Below are 27,951 nucleotides of genomic sequence, written 5' to 3' on the forward strand. Positions count from 1 at the left end.
AATCTTTATTGACTGTATCATCTACATATCACATTATTCGCCTCTAGAATCCTGTTGCATCTCCCTATTCGATGGCCATCCACTGGGAAGTTGGATGAGAAGACCACCTGTGCTCCTAGTTCCTTCACCTGCAGATAGTTGCAAGGTCCTTTTTTGCAGTGTAATTTGTGCCTACATGTAATAGTAAGAATGGATAGTTGTCTGTAAGACTGAAGAGTCATGATAGCCTATCAGACACATCTTTGATTTGTGCACCTGCAAGACAGCACACCTCTCGTGAAGTAATGTCAGGTCTACAAACAGTGACCTCTATTCCTCTCAATAGGGAGTCCCCTACAACCAGCACTCTCCTTTTCTTCTTCATAACAACACTTTTTCTCCATGCAAGCGGATTCTGAGTGCCTACTTTACAGTTCTTTGTGGGCAAAGAAATTTCTTAATGTACCTCTTCATTGTTCTCCTGTGTGAGAGCCTGGTACCGGGTCCTGAGCAGTATGGATGCTGACTGACTCCTGATCCTCCTGCTTTTTTGAGTCACATGTTTCCTATAATGTGGATCGGGAAGAGTAGCAAGTACAGTATGTCATAGGCCTCCCACCAGACAAGCCAGAAACCTACTGCACACTGATGAGGGGCAAAAGCCCCGAAACAGCTGTCCGTGTATGGCATCCTGGCTTGGTTTTCAATTACGAATCATTGTTTGTATAATGAGTCTGACATTGACTTGCGGGAATGCTGCCTTACAATAGGTGGTGCTGAAGTGGTATTGTTCCATCTTTCTTATGTATATATTTCCCAGAGGAGCATGGATGGCCTTATTAGTCTCCTCACTCACCTTCAAGGTGTTCTGCTTAAGGAGAAATAATGCCACATAAGTATGCATGCAGAATCCGGCTGGCCATCACATACAACTAGAAAAAATAAAATGATGCAGATTAAAAACAAACAATAAAACATCCATATACAAATATGATATCCCAAGAGTGCCAGGACCATATATTTAAGGCTGAAGATTATATTCCATATTTAAAATAAAGCAAAAAGATTCACCTTAAAGCGGTTGTCCCGCGCCGAAACGGGTTTTTATTTTTTTTCAACCCCCCCCCCCGTTCGGCGCGAGACAACCCCGATGCAGGGGTTAAAAAAGATCACCGGACAGCGCTTACCTGAATCCCCGCGCTCCGGTGACTTCTTACTTACCCGGTGAAGATGGCCGCCGGCATCTTCTCCCTCCGTGGACCGCAGGGCTTCTGTGCGGTCCATTGCCGATTCCAGCCTCCTGATTGGCTGGAATCGGCACGTGACGGGGCGGAGCTACACGGAGCCCCATTGAGAAGAGAAGAAGACCCGGACTGCGCAAGCGCGTCTAATTTGGCCATTAGACGGCGAAAATTAGACGGCAACTATGGAGACGAGGACGCTAGCAACGGAGCAGGTAAGTGAAAAACGTTTTATAACTTCTGTATGGCTCATAATTAATGCACAATGTACATTACAAAGTGCATTAATATGGCCATACAGAAGTGTATAGACCCACTTGCTGCCGCGGGACAACCCCTTTAATTCCTTTTTCTTGAGCAATCTTATTTGCTCACCTCCTCTAATAAAGCTTGGCACATGGTCAATGACCCTCAAACGCAGTTGGTTTACAGAATGTTCTTTGTTGATAAAATGCTTGGGAACCAGTAGATCCATGGCTTTAGTTCGTATAGTGCTCTTGTGTTTAACAATTTGCGAGCGGACTTTCATCATTGTTTCGGCCATGTAGATCAATCCACAAGGGCACGTAATCATATACCGTATATACCGGCGTATAAGACGACTTTTGAACCCCGAAAAATCTGCTCTGAAGTCGGGGGTCGTCTTATACGCCGGTAATACAAAAAAAAAAGTGTAAAAAAAAAAAATCATTACTCACCTCCCCCCCGGCGTTCTGTCGCGCTCCGGCAGGATGTCGCTCGCTCCTCGTCCTCGGCGCAGCATTGCTTTCTGAATGCGGGGCTTGAAATCCCCGCCTCCAGAAGGCTAATACACACGCGGTCAGCCAGTTACAGCCATTCAATGAAAGCATTGAATGGCTGTGATTGGCTGAAGGCGCACGTGTGTTAGCAATCACACCCATTCAATGATGTAATTGAATAGTGTGATTGGCTGAAGCCACGTGTGTTTTAGCCAATCACAGCCATTCAATGATGCCATTGAATGGCTGTAACTGGCTGACGGCGTGTGTATTAGCTTTCTGGAGGCGGGGATTTCAAGCCCCGCATTCAGAAAGCAATGCTGCGCCGGGGACGAGGAGCGAGCGACATCCTGCCGGAGCGCGACAGAACGCCGGGGGAGGTGAGTAATGATTTTTTTTTTTCTCCACTGTATTACCGGCGTATAAGGTGAAAGTTGGGGGGTCGTCTTATACGCCCCGTCGCCTTATACGCCGGTATATACGGTATATTACATAGAAGGAAGTACACATCATTCACTCGGGCATATCATTCACACCAATTGTTTACATGAAAAAAACTCAGCATTTGCTATTCTGATGCGTATCACGGATCGGAATTGGACAAGCAAAGGTGGCACCACTATATGCTGCTTTTAATTAAGCCCCTTTTTTTTTGCTCCGGTATACAGTATAAGTAGTTGGCATGTTTTTCTTCTGCCAAAGACCAACATAAGCTTGTCTCTGTTTTCATATTTATGCAGTAAGATCTGCTTTAATGCTATATTTATGTAGAGAACTTGATTCTGGTACCGTACCTATGTAGTAAACCTGGTTATGTTAAGGTATCAGTGCAGTAAGCTATGCAGTAAGCTCAGTTCTTTCCTGTCCTTTATATTGATGTATTAGGGAATAGGAACCAGGTTAATGCTGTCCGAACCACATGCGGCATGAACCTGGAGCAGTCATGCTTATTTCCCATGTGTATGTTTTTTGTTTTTTTTCTGAAAAGCTGCAGCATTTGAGGAAAAAAACATGCTTTGAAGTTTGAATCAAGGATGGAAGTCCTAGTCATAAGGGTGGGCTGTGCCACACTGACAGCTCCCTCCCCTTTTATGCAGTCTGCTGCACAATTTGTTCCAGTGAAAAATAATGAAGCTAAACGGAACTGAAGCAAACTGAAAGCATTCAGTTTTTATGAAAACCCATTGAAATTAATGGTTTAAAAAACGGATCTGTTTACTTCAGTTTTACTTCCTTTTTCTTCTGCTTTTCTGTTCCACAAATGGAACATGGAAACAGAAAGGTTCAATGGAGGCAAATAGCTAGTATGAAATGGCCTACATTCAATGGTCATTCAAAAGCAAAACAGAATATTTATTGTGTGTGTATAGATGGAAGGTAGGCCCCTTAAATGAACTTCACTGGTGGTCCCTAGGTACCCCAGTCCAACACTGTAACCATTACAGTTCGTGATGTAAGTTCTCATCTCATTTCTCTCCTAGTTTCATGACATGATTCCAGAGATAATGGACCATGTACCGGGACCTCACCAGAAAATGAGAATCCTCTTTGAAAAATTGTTGGAGTTTGTCACTGAAAGAGTGAAGATAAATCAGGAAACATTCGACCCCTCCAACCCTCGTGATTTCATTGACTGTTTTTTCATTAAAAGCAGCCAGGTAAAATGCTCTATTTACATTAAACATCCAGCAACTACTTGAATGTTTAAATGATGTGTCCAAAGAGTTTATGCGGAAAGCAAAAACAAAGATAAGGCTCCTTTCAAGGTATTGCTTGATACCACCACATTTATGACAAGAGGTCCTATGTCCTCTACCCAATTTTCATGACTCAAATATATTTTTCCACTTCTTGTTTGCTAGCATTGTGACACCTGTGCAGATCATGTGAATTTTCATTCTGGTCCGAAATAAAGATTTTTTTAATCCTTTCACTTCAGTGCTGGATCTTCCTTTCTTCTGAATATCATTACATACCTAGGACCAGGCTAAGTGAAGTCCTATCTTTGCACTGATTGTACTCTCCTCCTAGTGTAGACAATGAGGACTGAGGCAGTAAGCTGATTTTTTTTATTTTTTTTTTGTAGCTCCCCAGTCGTAACATAGCAGCCACATGGGCTGGTATCTGCAACATTGAGAACTATTACAGATAGCAACCTGCAATTCAATATGGACACTCTCACAAGTAGTGTTAAGTGAACTTTTGAAAAGTTTGGTCAGGCTGATTTGCCGTATTTCAGCAAAAAGTTCTATTCGGTCTGAATTAGTTTGAACCAGAACTTCACCAATACCCTAAAATTCTCTTACAGCCATAAAAGTTCTCTTCTGACAAGGGAAAGATGAAACAGTATGATAACTTAGTGGTTAGCACTATTGTCTTGCAGCATTGGGGTCCTAATTTTAGGGCCTTCTGCACACTGCAGGGCCGGATTCCGCATGCGGAATTCAGTAGCAGAATCTAGCTTTGCCAGCACCTGGCCTGCCGCTGGGTAATCTGTACTGCCCACATGTCTTTGTGTTTCTTTTTTACCTCTGGAGGAAGAAGGAGGAGGAGATATTCGGTAGAAGAAGCATGGTGGCTCAGTGAACAGCACTGTTGACTTGCAATGCTGGTATCAAATATGACAAAGCAAATGTTGTCTTTGGTCAGATTTAAACCTAGGACTGCAGTACTCTAAGGCAACAGTGCTAACCACTGAGCCACATTGGAAAAGTAAAAGTTTTAGTGCATTCGGCTAAGACGAACCACCCAAGGTTTGGGTTTAATTTGAACTGAACTTTTATAAAAGTTCGATCCAAAATAGAGTTTGACTGTTTGAGTTCAATCAACACTACTCAAAAGTTTTATTGTGAAAAATATATATAAATATACTCAGGCACTTTATTGTAAAAAACAAAAAAAAGAAGTGTGTGTGTGTGTGTGTGTGTGTGTGTGTGTGTGTGTGTATACATATATATATACATACATACATACATACATACATACATACATACATACATACCCACCCGTTCCTAGCAACTGGGTTTATCAAGTTAACCGTGTGTGGACTTTTTTATTTTCCCTCGGATATTCCCTTGGTGTAAGGAATTCTTCAAGTTTACTACACCATTTATTCAGGTAACTGCTACCCTAGTGTTGCCTGGAGAGGTCTGTCAGTGCCTTGGCCAAGGATCGCACATATCCCTCAGGGGAGAAGTTGATAGTGCCTCCGTGACAACCCTAACAGCTACCCTGCCATCTCCTCAGTGGTGAGCCTTGTGCCTCGGTCGCTGCAACAGTACCCATAGAGGCTGTCACTCAATTTTGCATGGGCCCTAAATATGCTTTAATTTGATGTGCAGAATTAAATTCCATGACCCTCCTACTGATCTTCTATGATCTTCACTGTAGGTCTTAAATTTGATTCATGGTGACATTATAATTCACGAGAATGGACTTGAGAAGATAGAAGAGATTCTATGCTTGATATATACATTGTACACACACCTGCATACTAATATATATATATATATATATATATATATATATATATATATATATATGGTATACAGCTGGAACTTTACTTGAAGATAGATAGCTTGGTACAGGCAAACCGTTTTCTGTGGGAAATTTCCCACATCAGAGCAGGAAAGACAAGGACGGAGGTCAGGGAGGAAACACAGGATGACACTGGGCCTACAGTTGAGTTATCTGTATGACTCTGCTCCTGGACACACACACTCCGGAGGAGGACAAGAACAGTCCACTGAGCACTCATTTTTGGGAAGCTTCTAGACACTGCACGGTGGACTCACTCAATTCTCTTCTCCACACTCACTTTCTTTCTGTCTTCAGGGTAGGGGTCCTGGGCATGAACCTCCAGGGTACCGCTCCTTTGCTTCCATTCTTCACCACATGAGGGTTGAAGGTACCCACATGTGGCTGGCACTCACTCTGACTAGAATGGAACTCTCTTCACTTGCACTTTGCACTTATATATATCTTGCATGCTCATGCAACAACACAAAGTGTTACATTTTCCAGACATATCCCAGACATTAACCTCTTACAAGCTACAGCTGTGCAATACACATAACTAGTGACAAGGCAATTTGCACAGAGCATCCACATTAAAGACATGACACTTAAGACAATTATAGACAATTATGGAGGGGCCAGATATATGTACTTCGGGCCACTACACTGTAATAGCTGCTATTAGTGGTTGCCACCTAACACCTGCTACTCATTTTGGAGACATTTATAACTGATGAATTTAATGTGTATTTTTCTAGTGTAATTTTCAATCTTGCTTTCATATTTAGGAGAAAGAGGACCTCACAGGTGCATTCAGCGCAAGGAGCTTGCCTCTATCATTGATTCAAATATTTGTTGCTGGAACAGAGACAATCAGTAGCACTCTAAGACATGGTCTTCTCATCATGCTTAAATATCCTGAGATTGAAGGTATAATATATAATGTGATGCTTCATACTCGCTCTCATCATACAAAAATGTCTATGGTATAATTTTGCTATTTTGGTTTATTTGTTCTACAGCAAAACTTCATGAGGAAATTGATCGAGTCATTGGGGGCAATCGGAGCCCAAGTATTGAAGACCGCAGCAAGATGCCATATACAGATGCTGTAATTCATGAAATCCAGAGGTTTAGTGATGTTCTACCTCTAAATCTCCCACATGCCACAGTAAGAGACATCACGTTTCAAGGATATACCATTCCAAAGGTAACAACCTGACTGAAAATGCTTTGTGTTGGCAAAACAAAATCACCACTGCAACTGTGACAACTGCAGCAGGGGATTCCTTGAAGGTGAAAACCCTGAATGCTATTATATCCAGGGGTTTCACCATTGGCGTATCTATAGGGGTCGCGGTTGCGACCCTGTCCCTAAGTTGTGGGGGCCCACAGGTCCTCCTCGCCACACTGAGTAGGCGGCGCAGCAGGTCAGTGCCGGAGCCGGTGTCTGCGAGTGTCGGTGCGCATTGGTGGCTCAGGGAAGCGGGTCCAAGGAGGCAGTGGCAGCAGCAGCAAGCAAAAACCTGTGCTGCTTAGCAGGGAGCAGCACTTCATTGGTGAAAGCGGCATGCAGTTACTAGGAGAAGATGGTGCATATATAGTGTTTGTGTACAATGTTCTGTGTATACACTATATATGTGCCTATAGATAGTGTATGTGTACAGTGTTCTGTGTATACACTATATGTGTGTGTGTATGTATGTATGTATGTATGTGTATATATATATATATATATATATATATATAATGTTTTATTTATATATATATATAGTGTGTGTATGTGTACAGTGCTCTGTGTATACACTATATATGTGCCTGTATAAGTCGAGCCATGTTAAAGTGTCTTAAAGGTAGGTTAATACCATATGTGGGCATTAGTGTGATGAAATGATACTTACCATCACCAATCTTTTTGTGGTAATCTGCCACTTTATTGGTCTGCAGAAAGTTAAGCGGATCCAGGTAGATGGCTAAAACCCCATTTACACTGACAGATGACTACTCAAAAGTCAGGGAAATGATAGTTTGAGTGACAGTTTTGAGCGATCATCTTTGCATAGTATATAGTAGCAAAGTAGCTACTTAAGAGCTATGCAGGGGGAGTGGGACACCGCCGCTATCACTCGGCGAACAATACAGCTGTTCTGCATAAGCAAAGAGCTGTATTGTTCTCCGCGATTACAGCTCGTATCCCGCTGTGAACTGCCAGCGGGACACGGGCTGTAAGAATCTTATCAGGGCTGCCGACTGTGATAAGAGCCTGCACTGCTGCTTAGAGTTCATCGCTCAATTCAAGAAAATTACACTTAACAATTGTCACTCAAAATGTGTTCAAATGAACAAAAGTGTGCTGTGATTGTTAAATCACTGTTTGTTCGCTTTTCGATTGTCGGTCAGATTCAGTCTACATAAAAATCATCACTGGTTTGTATGCTTTTCGTTACGTCTAAACACTCCACGCTCAGTGTTTCATAGCATGTTAATGTGAAGCACTGAACAAGAAGTGAATGAGAAGTTAACGATTCTCAGCGGTTATCTGCCTGGTGGACATTGGGCCTAAACATTCTGCTTGAGTGTGAAAAACTGCAAATTAATTAGCGGTGTCAACACTCGCTTGTGCGCTGATCGAAACAAAAATCAGCTCATGTAAAAAGGGGCATTACAAGAGAATGTCAATTTTTTATATTCCTCCACCATTGTCCCCCAATCTGCATCGAATACACAAACTCAGACTTTGTGGCATAGAGAATTAATACTGTTATTACAGGAGGAATTAATAACGGGGATTATGGGTCATCTGAAGGTCCCAGCCAATAGTGATTATATTTTTGGTACCATGAGTATACCAAGTACGCAGTGCAGTCACTCCAGCTGCTGTGTGACCCTTGGAACCCACAGAATAGCATATCTGCAAAGCTAATCATCTATCACATATTATGCTTGGTATCCACGAGTAGGTAAATTCATGACATGAAACATGGCAGCCATAGCTCCACCTATTGGAGTGACTCCTGAGGACATATGGCTAAATTGTTAAATTGGATTGCCATCCAGAAGATCAGCACAGATATTCAGCATGCCAATCAATGATGCCAAAGGAAGGTTGGCAGCAGTGTGTTACTCAGAGGAAGCTTTAAAACTAAGGTGGACCCAACCCCAAATTTTTAGACCCAAGAGTAGCATCTAATGCTGGCCTGTCACCAAATCTACGCGCTCCTCAGCCTAGGACTATTTGAAACCGCTTCATAGACTAGTATTTTCTATTATTTTATTCCTTTTTGTTCCCATACTGTTTTGTAACCATGTGTATGCTCCTTATCCGTTTGTAAATATCTCCTTTTGTGTATTTCTTATCTAAGCACTGATAACCTTTTTTTAAATAAAGCTTTAACCGTTAAGTGGCCTTGAAAGCTTTACATGATCCGTAACCACAAAGTGTGTTAATTGTTTGTCGGCTGTTGGAAACCTAGGCGTCAGCGAGGTGTGTTAGGGCATGCTAGGCCATGCAGAGTGTGACTTGGGCTCAATCTTGCAAGAGTGCAGGATCCGAAGAGCTGGAAATAAGTCCCCTGGGTGCCATACGTCACAGGTTGGCGAAGGGACAAAAGGTTTCAATAACGACCTATGGAACACCTTGTGAACCCTCCATGTAGCTGGCAAACCTAGTTCGTAGGCGAGTGGGTTCACCACCCGCGTGATGACAAACGGACCCACGTAACGTGGCGCCAGCTTCAGGGATGGGACCCTTAACTTGAGATTTTTAGAAGACAGGTATACCTTCTGTCCCACCTTGTAAGGTTCAGATACAGACAGACTCTTCTCACTACGCAACTGCATACGAGTCCCCGCTGCTTCCAAGATTTTCTGTACCTCTTTCCATATTCCCCGAAGCGTATCTGTGGCGACATCAGCTGCAGGGCAGACCGAAGGGGTAGGGATTGCTGTAAGGAAGCAAGGATGCTGACTGTATACACAAAAAAATGGAGATACCCCAGTGGAAGAACAAGGGCGGTTGTTTAGTGCAAACTCTGCCAACGGCAGGAACTCTGCCCACTGATGAGCCTTTTTGCTAGCAAATAACCGTAAATATTGCACTAAATCTTGGTTCTTCTGCTCAGTCTGACCATTAGTTTGCGGGTGGAATGCTGAAGAGAAGGAAAGCGACGTTCCCAGGTTTCTGCAGGTTTCTGCAGAAGGCACGCCAAAACTGTGACACAAACTGAAACCCGCGATCAGATACAATATTTTGGGGAACCCCATGTAGGCAAATTATTTCTTTTACAAAAATCATGGCAAATTCTTTTGCCGAAGGTAACTTCTTTAACGCCACAAAATGTGCCATCTTAGAGAACCGGTCAACCACCACTAAGATAGTGGTGCACTTCTGGGATTCTGGTAGATCAGTGATGAAATCTACCAATAAGTGCGACCATGGACTGGAAGGAAGCGGTAGCTGTCTCAGGGGACCCTCCGGAGGACGCCGCTGACTCTTATTGCGAGCACAGACCGAGCATCCCCTAACAAAGTTGCGGATCTCCTGAGACATACCAGGCCACCAGAAGTGTCTGGAACAAAGATCCAAGGTCCCCTGAAATCCTGGGTGCCCTGCGAGAACCGACGAGTGAGATTCATCCATGACTCTAGGACGTAGGGTCTCTGGCACAAACCATCTGCCCTCCAGCACCCCCGAAGGAGTGTCCTGCTGAGCATCCTGTAGTTGAGGGACGAAGTTAGACTCTACAGCTGCCACCACCACGCCAGGGGCTAAGATATTCTCGGGGGTCATAGTCTCACTATCCGGCACCCCGAAACTCCGTGAAAGGGCGTCTGCCTTCACGTTCTTCTCTCCTGGGATATATGTTATGACGAAATTAAACCTGGCGAAGAACAACGCCCACCTGGCTTGACGAGCCGTGAGTCTTTTAGCATTGGCGAGATATACCAGATTCTTGTGATCAGTATACACGGTAATTGGGTGTCTACCCCCTCAAGATGGTGTCGCCACTCTTCCAGAGCCCATTTGATAGCCAATAATTCACGGTTACCCACGTCGTAGTTGCGTTCTGCCGAATTAAACTTCCGCGAAAAGAACGCACATGGGCTATACCCAGATCCCCCACTGACTTCCTGTGACAATACTGCTCCTGTCCCCACTTCAGATGCATCCACCTCAATAAAAAAGGGTAGTCATGAGTCCGGCTGTATTAGCACCGGGGCAGTCGTAAATGCCCTCTTTAGATGACTAAAGGCCTCAAGGGCTGCAGGTGACCATTTTACCAAGTCGGCCCCCTTCTTGGTCAGGTCGGTCAGGGGTTGAGCAATAACCGAGTAATTCCTAATGAATTTGCGGTAAAAATTAGCAAAACCTAAGAACCGCTAGAGGGCCTTGAGGTTGTCTGGTCTGAGCCATTGGGAGATTGCTGCTACTTTATCAGACTCCATCTGAATCTCCGTGGGTGAAATTTAGAGATGAGCGAACACCAAAATGCTCGGGTGTTCATTATTCGAAACGAACTTCCCGCGATGTTCGAGGGTTCGTTTCGAATAACGAACCCCATTGAAGTCAATGGGCGACCGGAGCATTTTTGTATTTCGCCGATGCTCGCTAAGGTTTTCATGTGTGAAAATCTGTGCAATTCAAGAAAGTGATGGGAACGACACAGCAACGGATAGGGCAGGCGAGGGGCTACATGTTGGGCTGCATCTTAAGTTCACAGGTCCCACTATTAAGCCACAATACCGGCAAGAGTGCCCCCCCCCCCCCCAACAACTTTTACTTCTGAAAAGCCCTCATTAGCATGGCATACCTTTGCTAAGCACCACACTACCTCCAACAAAGCACAATCACTGCCTGCATGACACTCCACTGACACTTCTCCTGGGTTACATGCTGCCCAACCGCCCCCCCTCCCCCCCACAGCGCACACCAAAGTGTCCCTGCGCAGCCTTCAGCTGCCCTCATGCCACACCACGCTCATGTCTATTTAGAATTGCGTCTGCCATGACGAGGGACCGCAGGCACACACTGCAGAGGTTGGCACGGCTAGGCAGCTACCCTCTTTAAAAGTGGCGGGGCAATAGCCCACAATGCTGTACAGAAGCAATGAGAAATAGAATCCTGTGCCACCGCCATCAGGAGCTGCACATGTGGGCATAGCAATGGGGAACCTATGTGCCACACACTATTCATTCTGTCAAGGTGTCTGCATGCCCCAGTCAGACTGCGGTTTTTAATTCATAGACACAGGCAGGTACAACTCCCTATTGTGAAGTCCCTGTGGACCCACAGCATGGGTGGCTCCCTGGAACCCACCGGCGGTACACAAAAATATCCCATTGCATTGCCCAACACAGCTGAGGTAGTAATGTCGTGCTTAATGCAGGTGGGCTTCGGCCCACACTGCATGCCCCAGTCAGACTGGGGTTCTTTTCAAGTGTACAGATGTAGTAAAAACTCAGTGTGCACCTACAGCATGGGTGGGTGCCAGGAAGCCACCGGCGGTACATAGAAATATCCCATTGCATTGCCCAACACAGCTGAGGTAGTAATGTCGTGCTTAATGCAGGTGGGCTTCGGCCCACACTGCATGCCCCAGTCAGACTGGGGTTCTTTTCAAGTGTACAGATGTAGTAAAAACTCCGTGTGCACCTACAGCATGGGTGGGTGCCAGGAAGCCACCGGCGGTACATAGAAATATCCCATTGCATTGCCCAACACAGCTGAGGTAACGTCAGCTGTAATGCAGGTGGGCTAAAAATTCATTTGATTACACTGTAGGCGAGGGCCCACAAAAATTGCTGTATCAACAGTACTAATGTACATCCAAAAAATTGGCCATGGCCAGCCAAGAGGGCAGGTGAAACCCATTAATCGCTTTCGTTAATGTGGCTTAAGTGGTAACTAGGCCTGGAGGCAGCCCAGTGTAACGAAAAATTGGTTCAAGTTAAAGTTCCAACGCTTTTCAGCGCATTGAAACTTTTAAAAATTGTTCAAAAAAATTATTTGAGTGAGCCTTGTGGCCCTAAGAAAAATTGCCCGTTCAGCGTGATTACGTCAGGTTTCAGGAGGAGGAGCAGGAGGAGGAGGAGGAATATTAGACACAGATTGATGAAGCAGAAATGTCCTCGTTTTGGATGGTGAGAGAGAACGTAGCTTCCATCCGCGGGTGCAGCCTACGTATTGCTTACGTATCCTTGCTGTCCGCTGGTGGAGAAGAGAAGTCTGGCGAAATCCAGGCTTTGTTCATCTTGATGAGTGTAAGCCTGTCGGCACTGTCGGTTGACAAGCGGCTACGCTTATCTGTGATGATTCCCCCAGCCGCACTAAACACCCTCTCCGACAAGACGCTAGCCGCAGGACAAGCAAGCACCTCCAGGGCATACAGCGCGAGTTCAGGCCACGTGTCCAGCTTCGACACCCAGTAGTTGTAGGTGGCAGAGGCGTCACGGAGGACGGTCGTGCGATCGGCTACGTACTCCCTCACCATCCTTTTACAGTGCTCCCGCCGACTCAGCCTTGACTGGGGAGCGGTGACACAGTCTTGGTGGGGAGCCATAAAGCTGTCCAGGCCCTTAAAGACTGTTGTACTGCCTGGGATGTACATGCTGCTCGATCTCCGCACCTCCCCTGCTACCTTGCCCTCGGTACTGCGCCTTCTGCCACTAGCGCTGTCGGCTGGGAATTTTACCATCAGCTTGTCCGCAAGGGTCCTGTGGTATAGCAACACTCTCGAACCCCTTTCCTCTTCGGGAATGAGAGTGGGCAGGTTCTCCTTATAGCGTGGGTCGAGCAGCGTGTACACCCAGTAATCCGTTGTGGCCAGAATGCGTGCAACGCGAGGGTCACGAGAAAGGCATCCTAACATGAAGTCAGCCATGTGTGCCAGGGTACCTGTACGCAACACATGGCTGTCTTCACTAGGAAGATCACTTTCAGGATCCTCCTCCTCCTCCTCCTCAGGCCATACACGCTGAAAGGATGACAGGCAATCAGCCGGTGTACCGTCAGCAGCGGGCCAAGCTGTCTCTTCCCCCTCTTCCTCATCCTCCTCATGCTCCTCCTCCTCCTCCTGTACGCGCTGAGAAATAGACAGGAGGGTGCTCTGACTATCCAGCGACATACTGTCTTCCACGGCCCCCGTTTCCGAGCGCAAAGAAGCTGCCTTTATGCTTTGCAGGGAATTTCTCAAGATGCATAGCAGAGGAATGGTGACGCTAATGATTGCAGCATCGCCGCTCACCACCTGGGTAGACTCCTCAAAATTACCAAGGACATGGCAGATGTCTGCCAACCAGGCCCACTCTTCTGAAAAGAATTGAGGAGGCTGACTCCCACTGCACCGCCCATGTTGGAGTTGGAATTCGACTATAGCTCTACGCTGTTCATAGAGCCTGGCCAACATGTGGAGCGTAGAGTTCCACCGTGTGGGCACGTCGCACAGCAGTCGGTGCACTGGCAGCTTAAACCGATGTTGCAGGGTGCGCAGGGTGGCAGCGTCCGTGTGGGACTTGCGGAAATGTGCGCAGAGCCGGCGCGCCTTTACGAGCAGGTCTGACAAGCGTGGGTAGCTTTTCAGAAAGCGCTGAGCCACCAAATTAAAGACGTGGGCCAGGCATGGCACGTGCGTGAGGCTGCCGAGCTGCAGAGCCGCCACCAGGTTACGGCCGTTGTCACACACGACCATGCCCGGTTGGAGGCTCATCGGCGCAAGCCAGCGGTCGGTCTGCTGTGTCAGACCCTGCAGCAGTTCGTGGGCCGTGTGCCTCTTATATCCTAAGCTGAGTAGTTTCAGCACGGCCTGCTGACGCTTGCCCACGGCTGTGCTTCCACACCGCGCGACACCGACTGCTGGCGACATGCTGCTGCTAACACATCTTGATTGCGAGACAGAGGTTGCGGAGGAGGAGGAGGGTGCTTTAGTGGAGGAAGCATACACCTCCGCAGATACCACCACCGAGCTGGGGCCCGCAATTCTGGGGGTGGGTAGGACGTGAGCGGTCCCAGGCTCTGACTCTGTCCCAGCCTCCACTAAATTCACCCAATGTGCCGTCAGGGAGATGTAGTGGCCCTACCCGCCTGTGCTTGTCCACGTGTCCGTTGTTAAGTGGACCGTGGCAGTAACCGCGTTGGTGAGGGCGCGTACAATGTTGCGGGAGACGTGGTCGTGCAGGGCTGGGACGGCACATCGGGAAAAGTAGTGGCGACTGGGAACTGAGTAGCGCGGGGCCGCCGCCTCCATGATACTTTTGAAGGACTCCGTTTCCACAACCCTATACGGCAGCATCTCAAGGCTGATGAATTTTGCTATGCGGACGGTTAACGTTTGAGCGTGCGGGTGCGTGGCGGCGTACTTGCGCTTGCGCTCCAACAGTTGCGCAAGCGACGGCTGGATGGTGCGCTGAACTACACTGGTGGATGGGGCCGAGGACAGCGGAGGTGAGGGTGTGGGTGCAGGCCATGAGGCGGTAGTGCCCGTGTCCTGAGAGGGGGGTTGCATCTCATTGGCAGGTTGGGGCACAGGGGGAGAGGCAGGGGTGCAAACCGGAGGCGGTGAACGGCCTTCGTCCCACCTTGTGGGGTGCTTGGCCATCATATGTCTGCGCATGCTGGTGGTGGTGAGGCTGTTGGTGTTGGCTCCCCGGCTGAGCTTTGCGCGACAAAGGTTGCACACCACTGTTCGTCGGTCGTCAGGCGTCTCTGTGAAAAACTGCCAGACCTTAGAGCACCTCGGCCTCTGCAGGGTGGCATGGCGCGAGGGTGCGCTTTGGGAAACAGTTGGTGGATTATTCGGTCTGGCCCTGCCTCTACCCCTGGCCACCGCACTGCCTCTTGCAACCTGCCCTGCTGCTGCCTGTGCCTCCCCCTCTGAAGACCTGTCCTGTGTAGGCGTTGCACACCAGGTAGGGTCAGTCACCTCATCGTCCTGCTGCTCTTCCTCCGAATCCTCTGTGCGCTGCTCCCTCGGACTTACTGCCCTTACTACTACCTCACTGCAAGACAACTGTGTCTCATCGTCATCGTCCTCCTCACACACAGAAAGTTCTTGAGACAGTTGGCGGAAGTCCCCAGCCTCTTCCCCCGGACCCTGGGAACTTTCGAATGGTTGGGCATCAGTGACGATAAACTCCTCTGGTGGGAGAGGAACCACTCCTGCCCAATCTAAGCAGGGGCCCGAGAACAGTTCCTGGGAGTGTTCCCGCTCCTGAGCAGGTGTCATTGTAGTGGAGTGAGGAGGCTGGGAGGAAGGAGGAGCAGCAGACAGAGGATTCTGATTTGCAGCAGTGGACGGCGCAGAACTGCGGGTGGACGATAGGTTGCTCGAAGCACTTTCTGCCATCCAGGACAGGACCTGCTCACACTGCTCATTTTCTAATAACCGTCTCCCGCGTGGACCCATTAATTGGGCGATGAATGTGGGGACGCCAGAAACGTGCCTCTCTCCTAATCGCGCAGCAGTCGGCTGCGACACACCTGGATCAGGAGCTCGGCCTGTGCCCACACCCTGACTTGGCCCTCCGCGTCCTCGGCCGCGTCCACGTCCTCTAGGCCTACCCCTACCCCTCAGCATGCTGTATTACCAGTGATTTGATTTCACAGGCAGGAAATAAATTGGCGCAAGACTGCAGGCCAAATATAATTTTTTCCCTTTTTTGAAAACGAAAGGCCCCACTGCCTCTATTGAATGAATAATCTAAGTTTAATAACTGTGCTGTGTCCCTGCTAATGTGTCACAGAACTTGAGGGTAGCAGAGTTATTAACTCTGGCAGAGCAGGTATTTTTTTTCCCAATTAAGGAAAGCAAATGGCGAAGCCAGCAGTAAACCGTAGCTGGGTGCGTCTGATTTTTTAACGTTGTACACGCAGCTCACACGTGTCCACAGCCCTTAGGACGGACAGAGGCAGGACAAATAGATTTCGTTTCCCTTTTTTTACACCAAAAGGACCCACTGCGTATATTCAATGAATAATCTAAGTTTAATAACTGTGCTGTGTCCCTGCTAATGTGTCACAGAACTTGAGGGTAGCAGAGTTATTAACTCTGGCAGAGCAGGTATTTTTTTCCCAATTAAGGAAAGCAAATGGCGAAGCCAGCAGTAAACCGTAGCTGGGTGCGTCTGATTTTTTAACGTTGTACACGCAGCTCACACGTGTCCACAGCCCTTAGGACGGACAGAGGCAGGACAAATAGATTTCGTTTCCCTTTTTTTACACCAAAAGGACCCACTGCGTATATTCAATGAATAATAACTGTGTTGTGGCCCTGCCTACACAATTCTTTCCCTGTAGTATCAATGGAGGGTGCAATGCTCTGCAGAGGCGATTTTGAGAAAATAAAAAATATGCAGCACAGCTAACAGCAGCCAGCACAGTACTGCACACGGTTAAATATGGCCCTAGAAAGGACCGTTGATGTTCTTGAAGGCTACACTCACTCCTAACACTCTCCCTGCCTATCCAACACTTCTGTCCCTAATGCCGGGTGCAACGCTCTGCAGAGGCGATTTTGAGAAAAAAAAAAATGCAGCACAGCTAACAGCAGCCAGCACAGTACTGCACACGGTTAAATATGGCCCTAGAAAGGACCGTTGAGGTTCTTGAAGGCTACACTCACTCCTAACACTCTCCCTGCCTATTCAACACTTCTGTCCCTAATGCCGGGTGCAACGCTCTGCAGAGGCGATTTTGAGAAAAAAGAAAAAAGGCACTGCTAACAGCAGCCAACACACAGGTATTACTGGCCCTAATAAGGACCTTTGGGGTTCTTGAAGCCTACACTAACTGCTATTTCTCTCCCTACAGCAGCTCCGGTACCAGCAGCACTGTCCCTCATCTAACTCACAAGGCATCTGAGGCGAGCCGCGGGAGGGGCCGACTTTTATATTCGGGTGACATCTGATCTTCCCAGCCACTCACTGCAGGGGGGTGGTATAGGGCTTGAACGTCACAGGGGGAAGTTGTAATGCCTTCCCTGTCTTTCAATTGGCCAGAAAAGCGCGCTAACGTCTCAGGGAAGGAAGTGAAAGTAACCGGAACACCGCATGGTGTTCGTTATGAATAACGAACATCCCGAACACCCTAATATTCGCACGAATATCAAGCTCGGACGAATACGTTCGCTCATCTCTAGTGAAATTACATAACCAAGGAAAGATACTTGTTTAGAACCAAATGTGCATTTCTCTAACTTGACAAAAAGTTGATACTCGCGCAACCGGGTCAGGACCAACCTCAGGTGCCGCACATGTGAATCCCAGTCAGGTGAGTACACCAGAATGTCATCAAGATAGATGACCAGAAATACCCCCAGGAAGTCGTGAAAGACCGCGTTCATAAAACCCTGAAACACAGCGGGGGCGTTACAGAGTCCAAAAGGCATGACCAGACATTCAAAATGTCCTAACGGGGTGTTGAACGCCGTCTTCCATTCATCTCCCTCTTTAATGCGAATTAAATTGTAAGCCCCCCGCAAGTCCAGTTTGGAGAACCAGTGGGCCCCTACCACCTGATTCAACAAGTCAGGAATTAGGGGCAAGGAGCACTGGTTCTTCACTGTGATTTTATTCAAGGCCCGATAATTCACATAAGGCCTTAGTGTCCCGTCCTTCTTCTCTACAAAGAAGAGACCTGCCCCGGCAGGGGACCTGGACGGCCGGATATGTCGGTTGGCCAGAGCCTCAGATATAGGACTTGAGGGCCTCATGCTCATGGCCTGACAAATTGAAAATGGCTCCCTTAGGGATGGGACTGTCGGGAAACAGATCAATACCACAGTCCCACTCCCTATGAGGAGGCAGAGCTTAGACAGTTTTTTGGAGAATACATCCTGAAAGTCTGACAAATACTCTGGAATGGGCACAGTATCTGCGGAGCACACAGCTATAGTAGACAGGTGATTATGACAGGATGATCCCCAATGTGTCAATTCCCGGGTGGACCAATCAAATTGGGGGTTGTGCAGTGCCAACCAGGGCATACCAAGCACCACATCAACCGACATTTTTTCCATAAACAGGAAAGACAGTTTTTCCGAGTGGAGAATCCCCACCGTGAACTGTAATCCGGGGGTCCTCCATCGTACCAGGCCTGTAGAGAGAGGGGTAGCATCAATACTGGTAAAATGAATTGGCGTCTCCAGCGCCCCAAATTCTGCCATCAGGGGTTTAACGAAACACATGCTTATCAGGTCAATAAACGCATTCTCGGGTCGGGAAAAATTCCGGAATCTAACCTGACAAGGTACCAACAGTTTAGGAAGTACCTGAAGTCCTAGGCGATCCTCCCTACAATCGCCTAGGACTCGGAGCTCTTCCGCCGGTTCAGACTGTGAGCGCTGAAGCCTCAGGGGGCAGGTTATCACCCAATGTCCAGCTTTCCCGCAGTAGAGGCAGAGATGATGCAACAAACAAATCCAGCGTCGCTCTTTGGGGTCCAGCGGGTCCACCTCCATTGGCTCGGGAACAGAGACAGGTACAGAAGAAGAGGGAACAGGACAAATGACCTCCCTGACCCTACGGGCCTGTCTATCCTGCTTTCTAGACCTGAGCCTCCTATCTGCCTTCACCGCTAGCTCCATAGCCTCCTTTAAGGACCCGGGAATGGGATGGGAAATCAACAGGTCTTTTACCACACCCGAGAGGCCCTGCAGAAAAACGTCCTTCAGTGCGCTATCGTTCCATGCAGTATCACCTGCATAGCACCTGAAGTTGGAGCAATAATCCTCCACACAAAGCGACCCCTGGTGCAACACCAATAACCGGGAAACTGCCAACCCCGCTCAGTCCGGTTCGTCAAAGATACCCCCGAGTTCCTGAAAAAATGCATTCACGAACCCTCGGGGATGGAAAAGGCCCGCAGCAGGGACATTATCAGCCCGACCCTCTGAGCCTCCGACCCGGAGGAACGGGGACGCATCCGAAAAAACAGGCGACACGCCTGTTGGAAAATAAAAAACTTGTTCCTCTCCCCAGAGAATACCTCGGGAAGAGGGCACTTGGGTTCGGGACTGGTTGAGGCATCCGGCCCCTGCGACAACCCCCGCTGCTCCTGGACTGCCATGCGAGCGGACAAATCCTGGACCACGGCTTGCAGCTGGGTCGAGAGGGAGCTGATCGCCTTCATGAAAAAACGTTTTAAAGGGCCAGTTATTATGTTACGGCACTCTGACCCCCCCCCCCCCCCGAGCGCCAGGTGGGGTGCCCTGAGCTTCCCGCACCCCACTGTCCCTGCCTACTTGCCTCGGCCCTGGCTAACCCCAGGCGGACAACTGGACGGCGGTCCCTACACTGGCTAGGGACCTGGCGACTGACAAGATGTTACTAACTAAATGGGGGGACAGAGTGCCGACAGAGAAGACAGATGGAAATGACCAACAGAACCTACAGAGCAAAGCAAAGCTGGAGAAGGAAACAGACAGGCAAACTAGAGGCTGAACTGAGGCTATCTGCAGACAGGACCTACTAGACGCTGACCGAACCAATAACTGGCAGTGAGCTCAGGTCACTGCCAGCCTTATAACTGCAAGCCTCCACCCAGGGGCAGTGAGTGGGAGGAGCCGACTCTCCCACTGCTGCATAAGACAGGTGGAGGAGTGCGGGCGGCACCCTACGGGCGGACACGCCCACGCCCACACTGGCTGCCCCACGCCGCCGGGAGAGCCCCGACTCCAGAGCTCCAGGACGCCGGAGCCGACACCGGAGCGGCACGCGCCGACCGCGGGACCCTGCGCAACCCTGCATGGTAACATCTATGTTTGCACATATATGCCATTGACACCCATTGAAAAAAGTTCACTGTAGAGTTTAGTGTTTTTCTTGTGTACAGTTTTATTGAACATGGCACCCACTATTTAGTGCAAAAACAAAACTAAAGCCCTGGCTAAAGCTGATTCCTTTCACCCCATTGCTTTATATGTGATCCAAACATGTAGTGGTGCAGATGAAAGGTCCAACTGTTGAGAGGGTGTCAATTTGAAGGACGTTGCCAACTTCAGGGCAGCCACTCTAGGTGAAAGAGTAATAGCACTGCGATTATAGATTAATGTAAACCTCAGCCTTATTCTGCACAAGTTGAGCATAAGTTAACCAGCCACCCTGTTTCCTAGACTTTCTCATATGGGGTTCATACTGCAACACAACATCACAGGTGTAGCTAGGGTATAGCACCCTGCTATTTCACTGTTAAAATTGTTTGGGGTGCAACATTTTATTCTACCACCAATTCCAATCATCACATATTCTCCATAAAATAACAACTTGGGAGTATTTTTTCATATACTTTAACTGGGCTGTGCCGTTCCTCTGTTATTTTTCATGTAAATGGCACATGCCCTTAAATGGGTTTTTCCATGACCTAAAATTGCTTCACAACCACTCTGTCCTGCCTTGTTGCTGCTGACCAGGACATGTGACTGCTGCAGCCAATCACTGGCTATAGAAGGTCACTGCTGAAGCCAGTTATTGCTGTAGCAGTCACAGGTCCTGGTTAGCAGCAACCAGGAAGAATAGAAGGTATGGGAAGCAATTTTAAATCATGGGAAAACCCACTTTAACCCTTTGCAATCCAATTTTGGATTCACGATTTCCTAGGGGGCTTTTCTCTTTGTGCCATTATACAATGGCGCCTTTTGCTGGCTAGAGCCAGTACTGCATTATGTGACATGCTGGAGAGGTCCCCGACAACAGAGTGGTCAGTAATCTACAGTTAGAATACCCTGCTGGACGTTTTCCAAAATCGGAGCTGTAAAGCCTTCAATGAAAATGTCTTCAGACAGTGGATTGGAAAGGGTTAAAGAAAAGAGCACTGTCAAATTAGTGCTAAGAGTTTCAGACACTGTAGTGACACACTCACTCCTGCCTTCATTATTATAATTCTATTCTGTTTTCTTGAATATAGGGCACTGATGTATACCCCATTCTGTACTGCGCTCTTCATGATCCTGACTATTTTGCAACTCCAAATAAGTTTAACCCCAATCATTTCCTGGATGAGAATGGCAGCTTCAAGAAAGAAGATGCTTTTATTCCATTCTCCACAGGTATTACCCTTTCTACTATAGAAAGCATATGAGCATGTTGCAAGTGATTCTATCTGATATCAATCATACAGATTTAGCAGATATTATTTTACAAACAAGATGAGAATTAATACAACTATCATGTCATCAAAACATATTGACCTGGTGCAACCTCTTTAAATATATTTTGTGCTTCATAGTCTATGCCTACCTTCAAAATCATTCTTTAAAACTCCTTTTTATTACAATTTTTTTTTCATAATCCAAAACTACAAAAAATTTTTGCGCAATCAAATTATATTTACATCTTGAACACATGTACATGTTGCCATTAAGAAAGTACACCCCACCCCCCTGGGGTGGAATCGACTTAGTTTACTGATATAACTCAATCAAATAAAATGTGAATGCATTGTGCCTTACGTATTCCAAAATCATTCCTAATACGTAAATATATGTAAAATAAAAGATAAAGCAAGCAGTTGTAATTTAAAAAATCTAACTTTTTGGTATATAGCTCCTACATATACAGTAGTTATGTATCTCTATGGTAAAAGACTACAAACAAACACTGAGTAGTCTGATCCTGCAGTCATTTTGTCATTCTTCTGTCCCATATGTCTTACTGAAGAAGTAGGGAACAGACTAAAGGGTTTGTGAGTGCAGAATTAGACTACTCAGCGTTTGGAAATAATAGTGCCTGCTGAAAGGGCTGTGTCTGATTGGCTGAGCGCTCAACCAATCACAGGTAGCGCTCAGCCATTCACTGAATGACAGTTGAGTGCTGCCTGTGATTGGTCTCAGCGCTCAGCCAATCAAAGGCAGCACTCAGCCATTCATAATTCAATGAATGACAGCTGTAACAGGGGATTCTTTACTCCCTGCGGGGAGTGCCATCATTACTGATCACAGTGTAATATAGAAATAAATAAAATTTTCAGAGCCATTGATTTTATAAACATAAACATTTTGGACTTTTCTGTGTTAGGCATTTACTACTTATTTGTACTGAAAACTAGTCCCAAATATTGGAAAAAATACAGCTACCTTTCCACTACATTTGTGTGTTAAGCCTCATTCACAGAAGCGTGCAAACCACACTTAAACGAAGCCCTGTGCCCATTGCTTTCAATTGCACCACCGCTGCTGCCGGCGGCCCCATTGAAAGCAATGGGTTGCCGGCAGCCCCTGCATTGATTTTCAGGGAAGTGCTTTAAATATAAGCCTTTCCCCGAAAATCATTACTAACGTGTAAAAAAAATAAAAAATATATATACTCACCTCTCCACTGTTATCGGGGCTCAGGCGCGTCCAGCCGCTTGGTCCCTCTGCACTGCTCTGAAGCTCTTTCAGCAGGAAGGGATTTAAAATCCCTGCCTGCTGAAAGGGCTGTGTCTGATTGGCTGAGTGCTCAGCCAATCACAGGTAGCGTTCAGCCATTTATAATTCAATGAATGACAGCTGTGGCAGGGGATTCTTTACTCCCCGTGGGGAGTGCCATCATTGCGGAACACTATGATAGTGCTGTCACAGTGTTCAGTGATGAGTGGACTCCCTGCAGGGAATATTTACATGCAACATGGACCTATGGTGCACGCATGTCCTATCTTTTGCAGGTGCGCACGTTTGCACACATGTAAAACACAGACATATGAAGACATCATAGGAAACCAATGGTTCTAATAGACGCATGGTTATGTGCGCACGATTATACGCACATAAACACGCTAATCTGAATGAGCCCTTACATTGTATTGCATACATCAGTAGTCTCCAACTTGTGGCCGCAGTTTGGAGGCTACTGGCATAGATCATTCACTTGCAGACCTGTAGATAAAAGCTTAGTATTTTGCCTGTCTCTATATGCAAGGGACAGATAAACGTGTAAAATAAAGTAAAAGCCATACTTACCTTTCCAATGTCCCTCTGTTCCAGGCTGATCCCGGAAGAGACTGTAGTAGTCATGTGCTGTTCATTGCTCAATGACTGCTCAGCTAATCACTAGCCTCAGGCACATGTGCATGAATGGTACATGTGCACAGTGATTTGGTGAGCAATCAGGTGTGAAATAAATGGCATGTAATAGTTGCAAGTCTTTTCTGGCAATGGATTGATGAGGACTTATGCGGCAGCACTGGAAAGGTGAATATGAATCTTTGCTCTATTTTACATCTTTATCTGACCCTGCAGTTTCTAATTTAAAAAAGCCCATTTAAAGGGAATCTGTTGGCTAGAACATGTTGTCCAAACTGCAAGCATCATATTAAAGAACAAGAGGAGCTGAGCAGATCCATATATAGTTTTATGGGGAAATATTCAGTATTACTTGTATTGTATACATTTATATCTGTGCTTATTCTGAGATAAACAGATCAATGGGTGGTCCTAGCAGTGATTGGCAGACTTTCCTACATGTATAGTCATACAAAGATAGCTGTCAATCACTGATAGCTCCACCCGCTGGACTGTTCACCTCAGAATGTTAGAAGTTTAAATGAATAAAATGCAAGTTATACTGAATCTTTTCCTCTTTAAATTGTTTGTCTCATGAAGTACATCCCTATTAATGGATCAAATTAAGGGAAATGGATGTCATAAAGGAGGTGTTGTGTCTGAGGCAGATGGCAAAGCACCTTGTCCAAGCCAGATGTAAAAGTTGTCCAACAGAACGGATACACAAAATATTTAAAACCTGAGTAACAAAAGAACCAATATGAAACTAAATGAGGAGGAAAGAGGAAATCACAGCCCAATGTGCTAAAATGGATTAAACTCTGCCTAAAGTGGAGCAATCACCCTGATAAGAGTACCCCCATATTGGAACCCGTGGGCTTCTTCAAATGTCCCTAGATGCATAAGGGAATAACAATGGTTAGATGAAAAAAAGACAATAGTAGCCACAGTATAGGAAGCAGATGAAACACTACAATAATAGTAAGAACACCAAGAACATATCTGGATACAGAAAAACCATGGACTAGACCAGGACTCCACTAACAGAGAAACAACCGACCCATCTGAAGACGAGGAGCCAAAATATATATACTATAACAGTGTCTGATCGGCCGGCTGGGGACAGCAGCTCTACGTTGATTAATCATACTAGTAGATAGATGTGATCTGGTCGGCATCCCATTTCAAATGACAGGTCGCATGACCCAGCACTCTTGTCATATGGGCTGGACTGATGTTATGACTTCACACTAGACCAACCTACTTGTAGAGGACATCATGCCATGATATTGTCATGTCTGCCGTGCTGTAACAGGAGGTTTCCCACTCAGTACACCCTACTATAAATCAGAACTGAGAGCAACTCCCATTCTGGCAGACACAATTCGTCTATGTATTATATAGATGTCCATTCATCTGAATAGCTGCTAATTCCCCCAGTAAAATCAGCTGTTTGTCAGGACTACGACAAGGATCTGCTTTGTTGGCCCTTTTAGATAGGGAAAACAAAGGTCTATGACATGCTGTAAGGAATTTAAACATATCACTACATGTTTTTTTTGTTGCACTATTTGGCATTTTCATTCATTATAATTTATTTTCTCACCCACTACTAGGGAAGAGAGTCTGTGCCGGTGAAGGATTGGCTAAAATGGAGCTGTTTCTTTTTTTCACAACCATCTTACAGAATTTCAAGCTAACTACCAAGATGCATTTAACTGAAGCTGATATCAGCCCTAACATGACGGGATTTTCCAATGTCCCAATACCTTTCGAGCTCTCGTTCATTCCTCGCTAAGTGCCAATTTTTCCAGCAGGACATTGCTTATAATAGGTACTCCTTTTGAAAGCAATACATAGAGGAGAAAACTTCCAGATATAGTGTAGCTTGCTTGCATTTAATTGAACAAATGTCTTCTAAAGCTAAAATGTTGGTTCACTTGATAGCCAGTAGACATTTTATATGATGGGACTGCAATCTGCCACATGAAACCTAATCTAGATAAAAGGGTGATTTATTAAAAATGTTACATTGTAGCAGTATGAAGTGAAGATGCTATAAACTCTTTCATTAAAATGGGTTTTCAAGGGTCTCTGTTATGAAAAGATACAAATGGCCTCCTTTAAAAAGATGGGCCCTTGCAGGGAGGGCAAAAGGGCCATTGCTCAGGTGCTTCAAACTCCTAAATCTTTCTGGTGCTTAACGGGCACCTCTAATGGAAAACACTGGAGTTCAAAAAGTTTGTAAGTGTTCCCAAACAACACAAATGTTTTGAAGAGGTGATTATGCAATTTTAGATGATGTTTGACTAATAGAGCATTTAAACGGCATAACAGTCATCATCGGCTTATGAACAGCTTGTGCTGTTTAAAAACTGATCATTCAGTGTTTCACATACAAATGTCAGACACGCTATCTTTTCTCCTTAGGGAGACAAGTGAGGGAGGAAACTTAAAAGGCAATTCATGCTCCTCTGGGTAATATGCAAATAAGGGAGATGGAACAATACCTCCGTAGCACCACCTATTGGAAAGGCAGCATTTCTTCAAATCAATGTTAGACTCTTTATATAAGCCTTGTAACAATGACTAGGAATTGAAAGCCAAGCCAGATTGTGAAACACTTACAGAGGACTGCACAGAGGACTGCACGATTCTCAATGAGAATCGTGCAGTCTAAACAGGCTGCATGAGCACAAATTAGCTGGCAATGACGTCACTAGCTTGTTCGCTCGGGCAAACAAGCATCAGGCACTTCTCATTATGTCTGAAAGGAGCTTCAGGCTCAAAATTTCTTTCTCTCTGTTTGGAGCATTGTAGAAATACAAAGACCAAGTGCTTGTATTGATGGAGAGAGAAGAATAGTCGGCTACTCTCAAACAGTACCAGTCAAAAGTTGGACACACTTTTACATTCCATAAGTTTTTTTTAAAATTTTCTACATTGTAGATGAGAAAGTATTCATCTCTAAGGCTCAAAATGCATGAAAGAGGTTTATGATTTTGTCGAATAGGAAAAGGTGCCCAGATCTTAACACCTTCTTACCGCAGCTGCAACAAGACACCTGGTCTACTGTAACCCAGTACAGCCATAGACAATAGCAAAAATAGTATACAGAGCTCCACTGAGTCTGTCTCACGAGTATCCTCATCCACATGCCTGCAAGGACTTTCAGAGAGGCACCTCACCATCCTTTTTCAGAGGGTCTGTATGACTAGAATTTCAGATACATGCTACTTTGCTTAAAGTGCTTTTCTCACTTTTTTTTAACTGCTGGGTATGGCATGAAAAAATAAAGAGGCAATACCCAGATTTCTTTAGTCCCAAGAGAAACAGCTGAGTGGCCCTCCTGGTATGTACGTCCAGCAGAAGTCAGGTGACTGCTGCAACCAATCAGGGGCTGTAGCATCACCACACACTCTCCTGGCATCAGTACGCAAATCTTAGGAACCATGATGCAAGGAGTTTGGGACAATGGCACTGTGGCTACAAAAGTAACCTGACCTCCCCTGGAATGTACTTACTGAGAGAATTATTGGAGCCATTCAGCTGTTTACTAAGGGGGCTGAAGAAAGTTGGGTATTACCGCTTTTGTTTTTTTATGCCATGTCCAGCTGTTAAATTTTATTTTTATAGTGCGATACCCCTTTAAATCACTACTGATGCACAGAAAGAGTCAAATAAGGTTGCAGAATGTTTTGTTTGGTATCTGCTCCATCGCTTCCACCTGGGCTTACTTAACACACTGGGTTTACTTCATATTTCAGTCCAGCTACTGTTTGCACTTTCATCAGGTAAGGAGAACATTCATTGCAGAGTACTTTCGAGCTTCAGTTTAAAGGAAACCCATCAGGTTGAAAATGTAGTCCATTCTGCTGCAGGAGGTGTGTTATGGAGCAGGATGAGCTGAACAGATTGATATATAGTTTAATCGGAAATGATTCAGAATAACTTATAGCTTATTTATTTAAACCGCTGCTTATTCTAGGCTTAGGAGTCCAGTGGGCGGGTCTATCAGTGGTTGGCAGCTATCTGTGTATGCGCACATCTAAAGAGATAGCTGTCAGTCTGCCATCAGTTTATCAAAGAATGATTATTTTTGTTAAAGATTTTAAGTTTATTCATTTATTGCATTTGTATGCTGCAGCAGGTGCGTCGCATTCATTTAAATGGACGTAATGATGTGCTAACTGTATGCAAGGTTAGAGGAAGGGTGGCTATATCCGAATTGCCTGCTGCTTTTCTTGCACTTGTGTCCATCTGCAATTTGAAATAAACACTGTGATTCTATAGAAGGGTGACTGGTGCTTTATATCTCTTTATTTTGGATGTCTATGCTAGAGTATTGTGGGTATATTCTGTGACCTGTCCAGAGGTTATTGTGCAGAAAGGAGAGGAGGGGAACTGTGACCATCACCTACTGTGAATGGTGGATATGTGCTCTCTATCCAGCCTTTGGTGAAAAACCGTGATTCATGACAGCTAGAGATGAGCGAGCACCAAAAT

At 46.1% G+C, this 27,951-nt stretch overlaps 1 protein-coding gene across 2 annotated transcripts in view; it reads left to right on the forward strand.

The window, feature by feature from the left end:
- The window catches only part of LOC136573243 (cytochrome P450 2G1-like), a 105,378-nt gene extending 77,632 nt beyond the window's left edge, over positions 1-27,746 (forward strand). For both annotated transcript variants that reach the window (XM_066574541.1, XM_066574542.1), the window contains 5 exons: positions 3,442-3,618; positions 6,265-6,406; positions 6,499-6,686; positions 21,372-21,513; positions 25,062-27,746. In XM_066574541.1, coding sequence (XP_066430638.1) covers positions 3,442-3,618; positions 6,265-6,406; positions 6,499-6,686; positions 21,372-21,513; positions 25,062-25,243 — 831 coding nt within the window. In that variant the 3' untranslated portion in view covers positions 25,244-27,746. The remainder of the gene's footprint in view (positions 1-3,441; positions 3,619-6,264; positions 6,407-6,498; positions 6,687-21,371; positions 21,514-25,061) is intronic.
- The last annotated feature ends 205 nt before the right edge of the window (positions 27,747-27,951 follow it).

This window comes from Eleutherodactylus coqui, chromosome 7 (genome assembly GCF_035609145.1).
Source record: "Eleutherodactylus coqui strain aEleCoq1 chromosome 7, aEleCoq1.hap1, whole genome shotgun sequence".
NCBI lineage: Eukaryota > Metazoa > Chordata > Amphibia > Anura > Eleutherodactylidae > Eleutherodactylus > Eleutherodactylus coqui.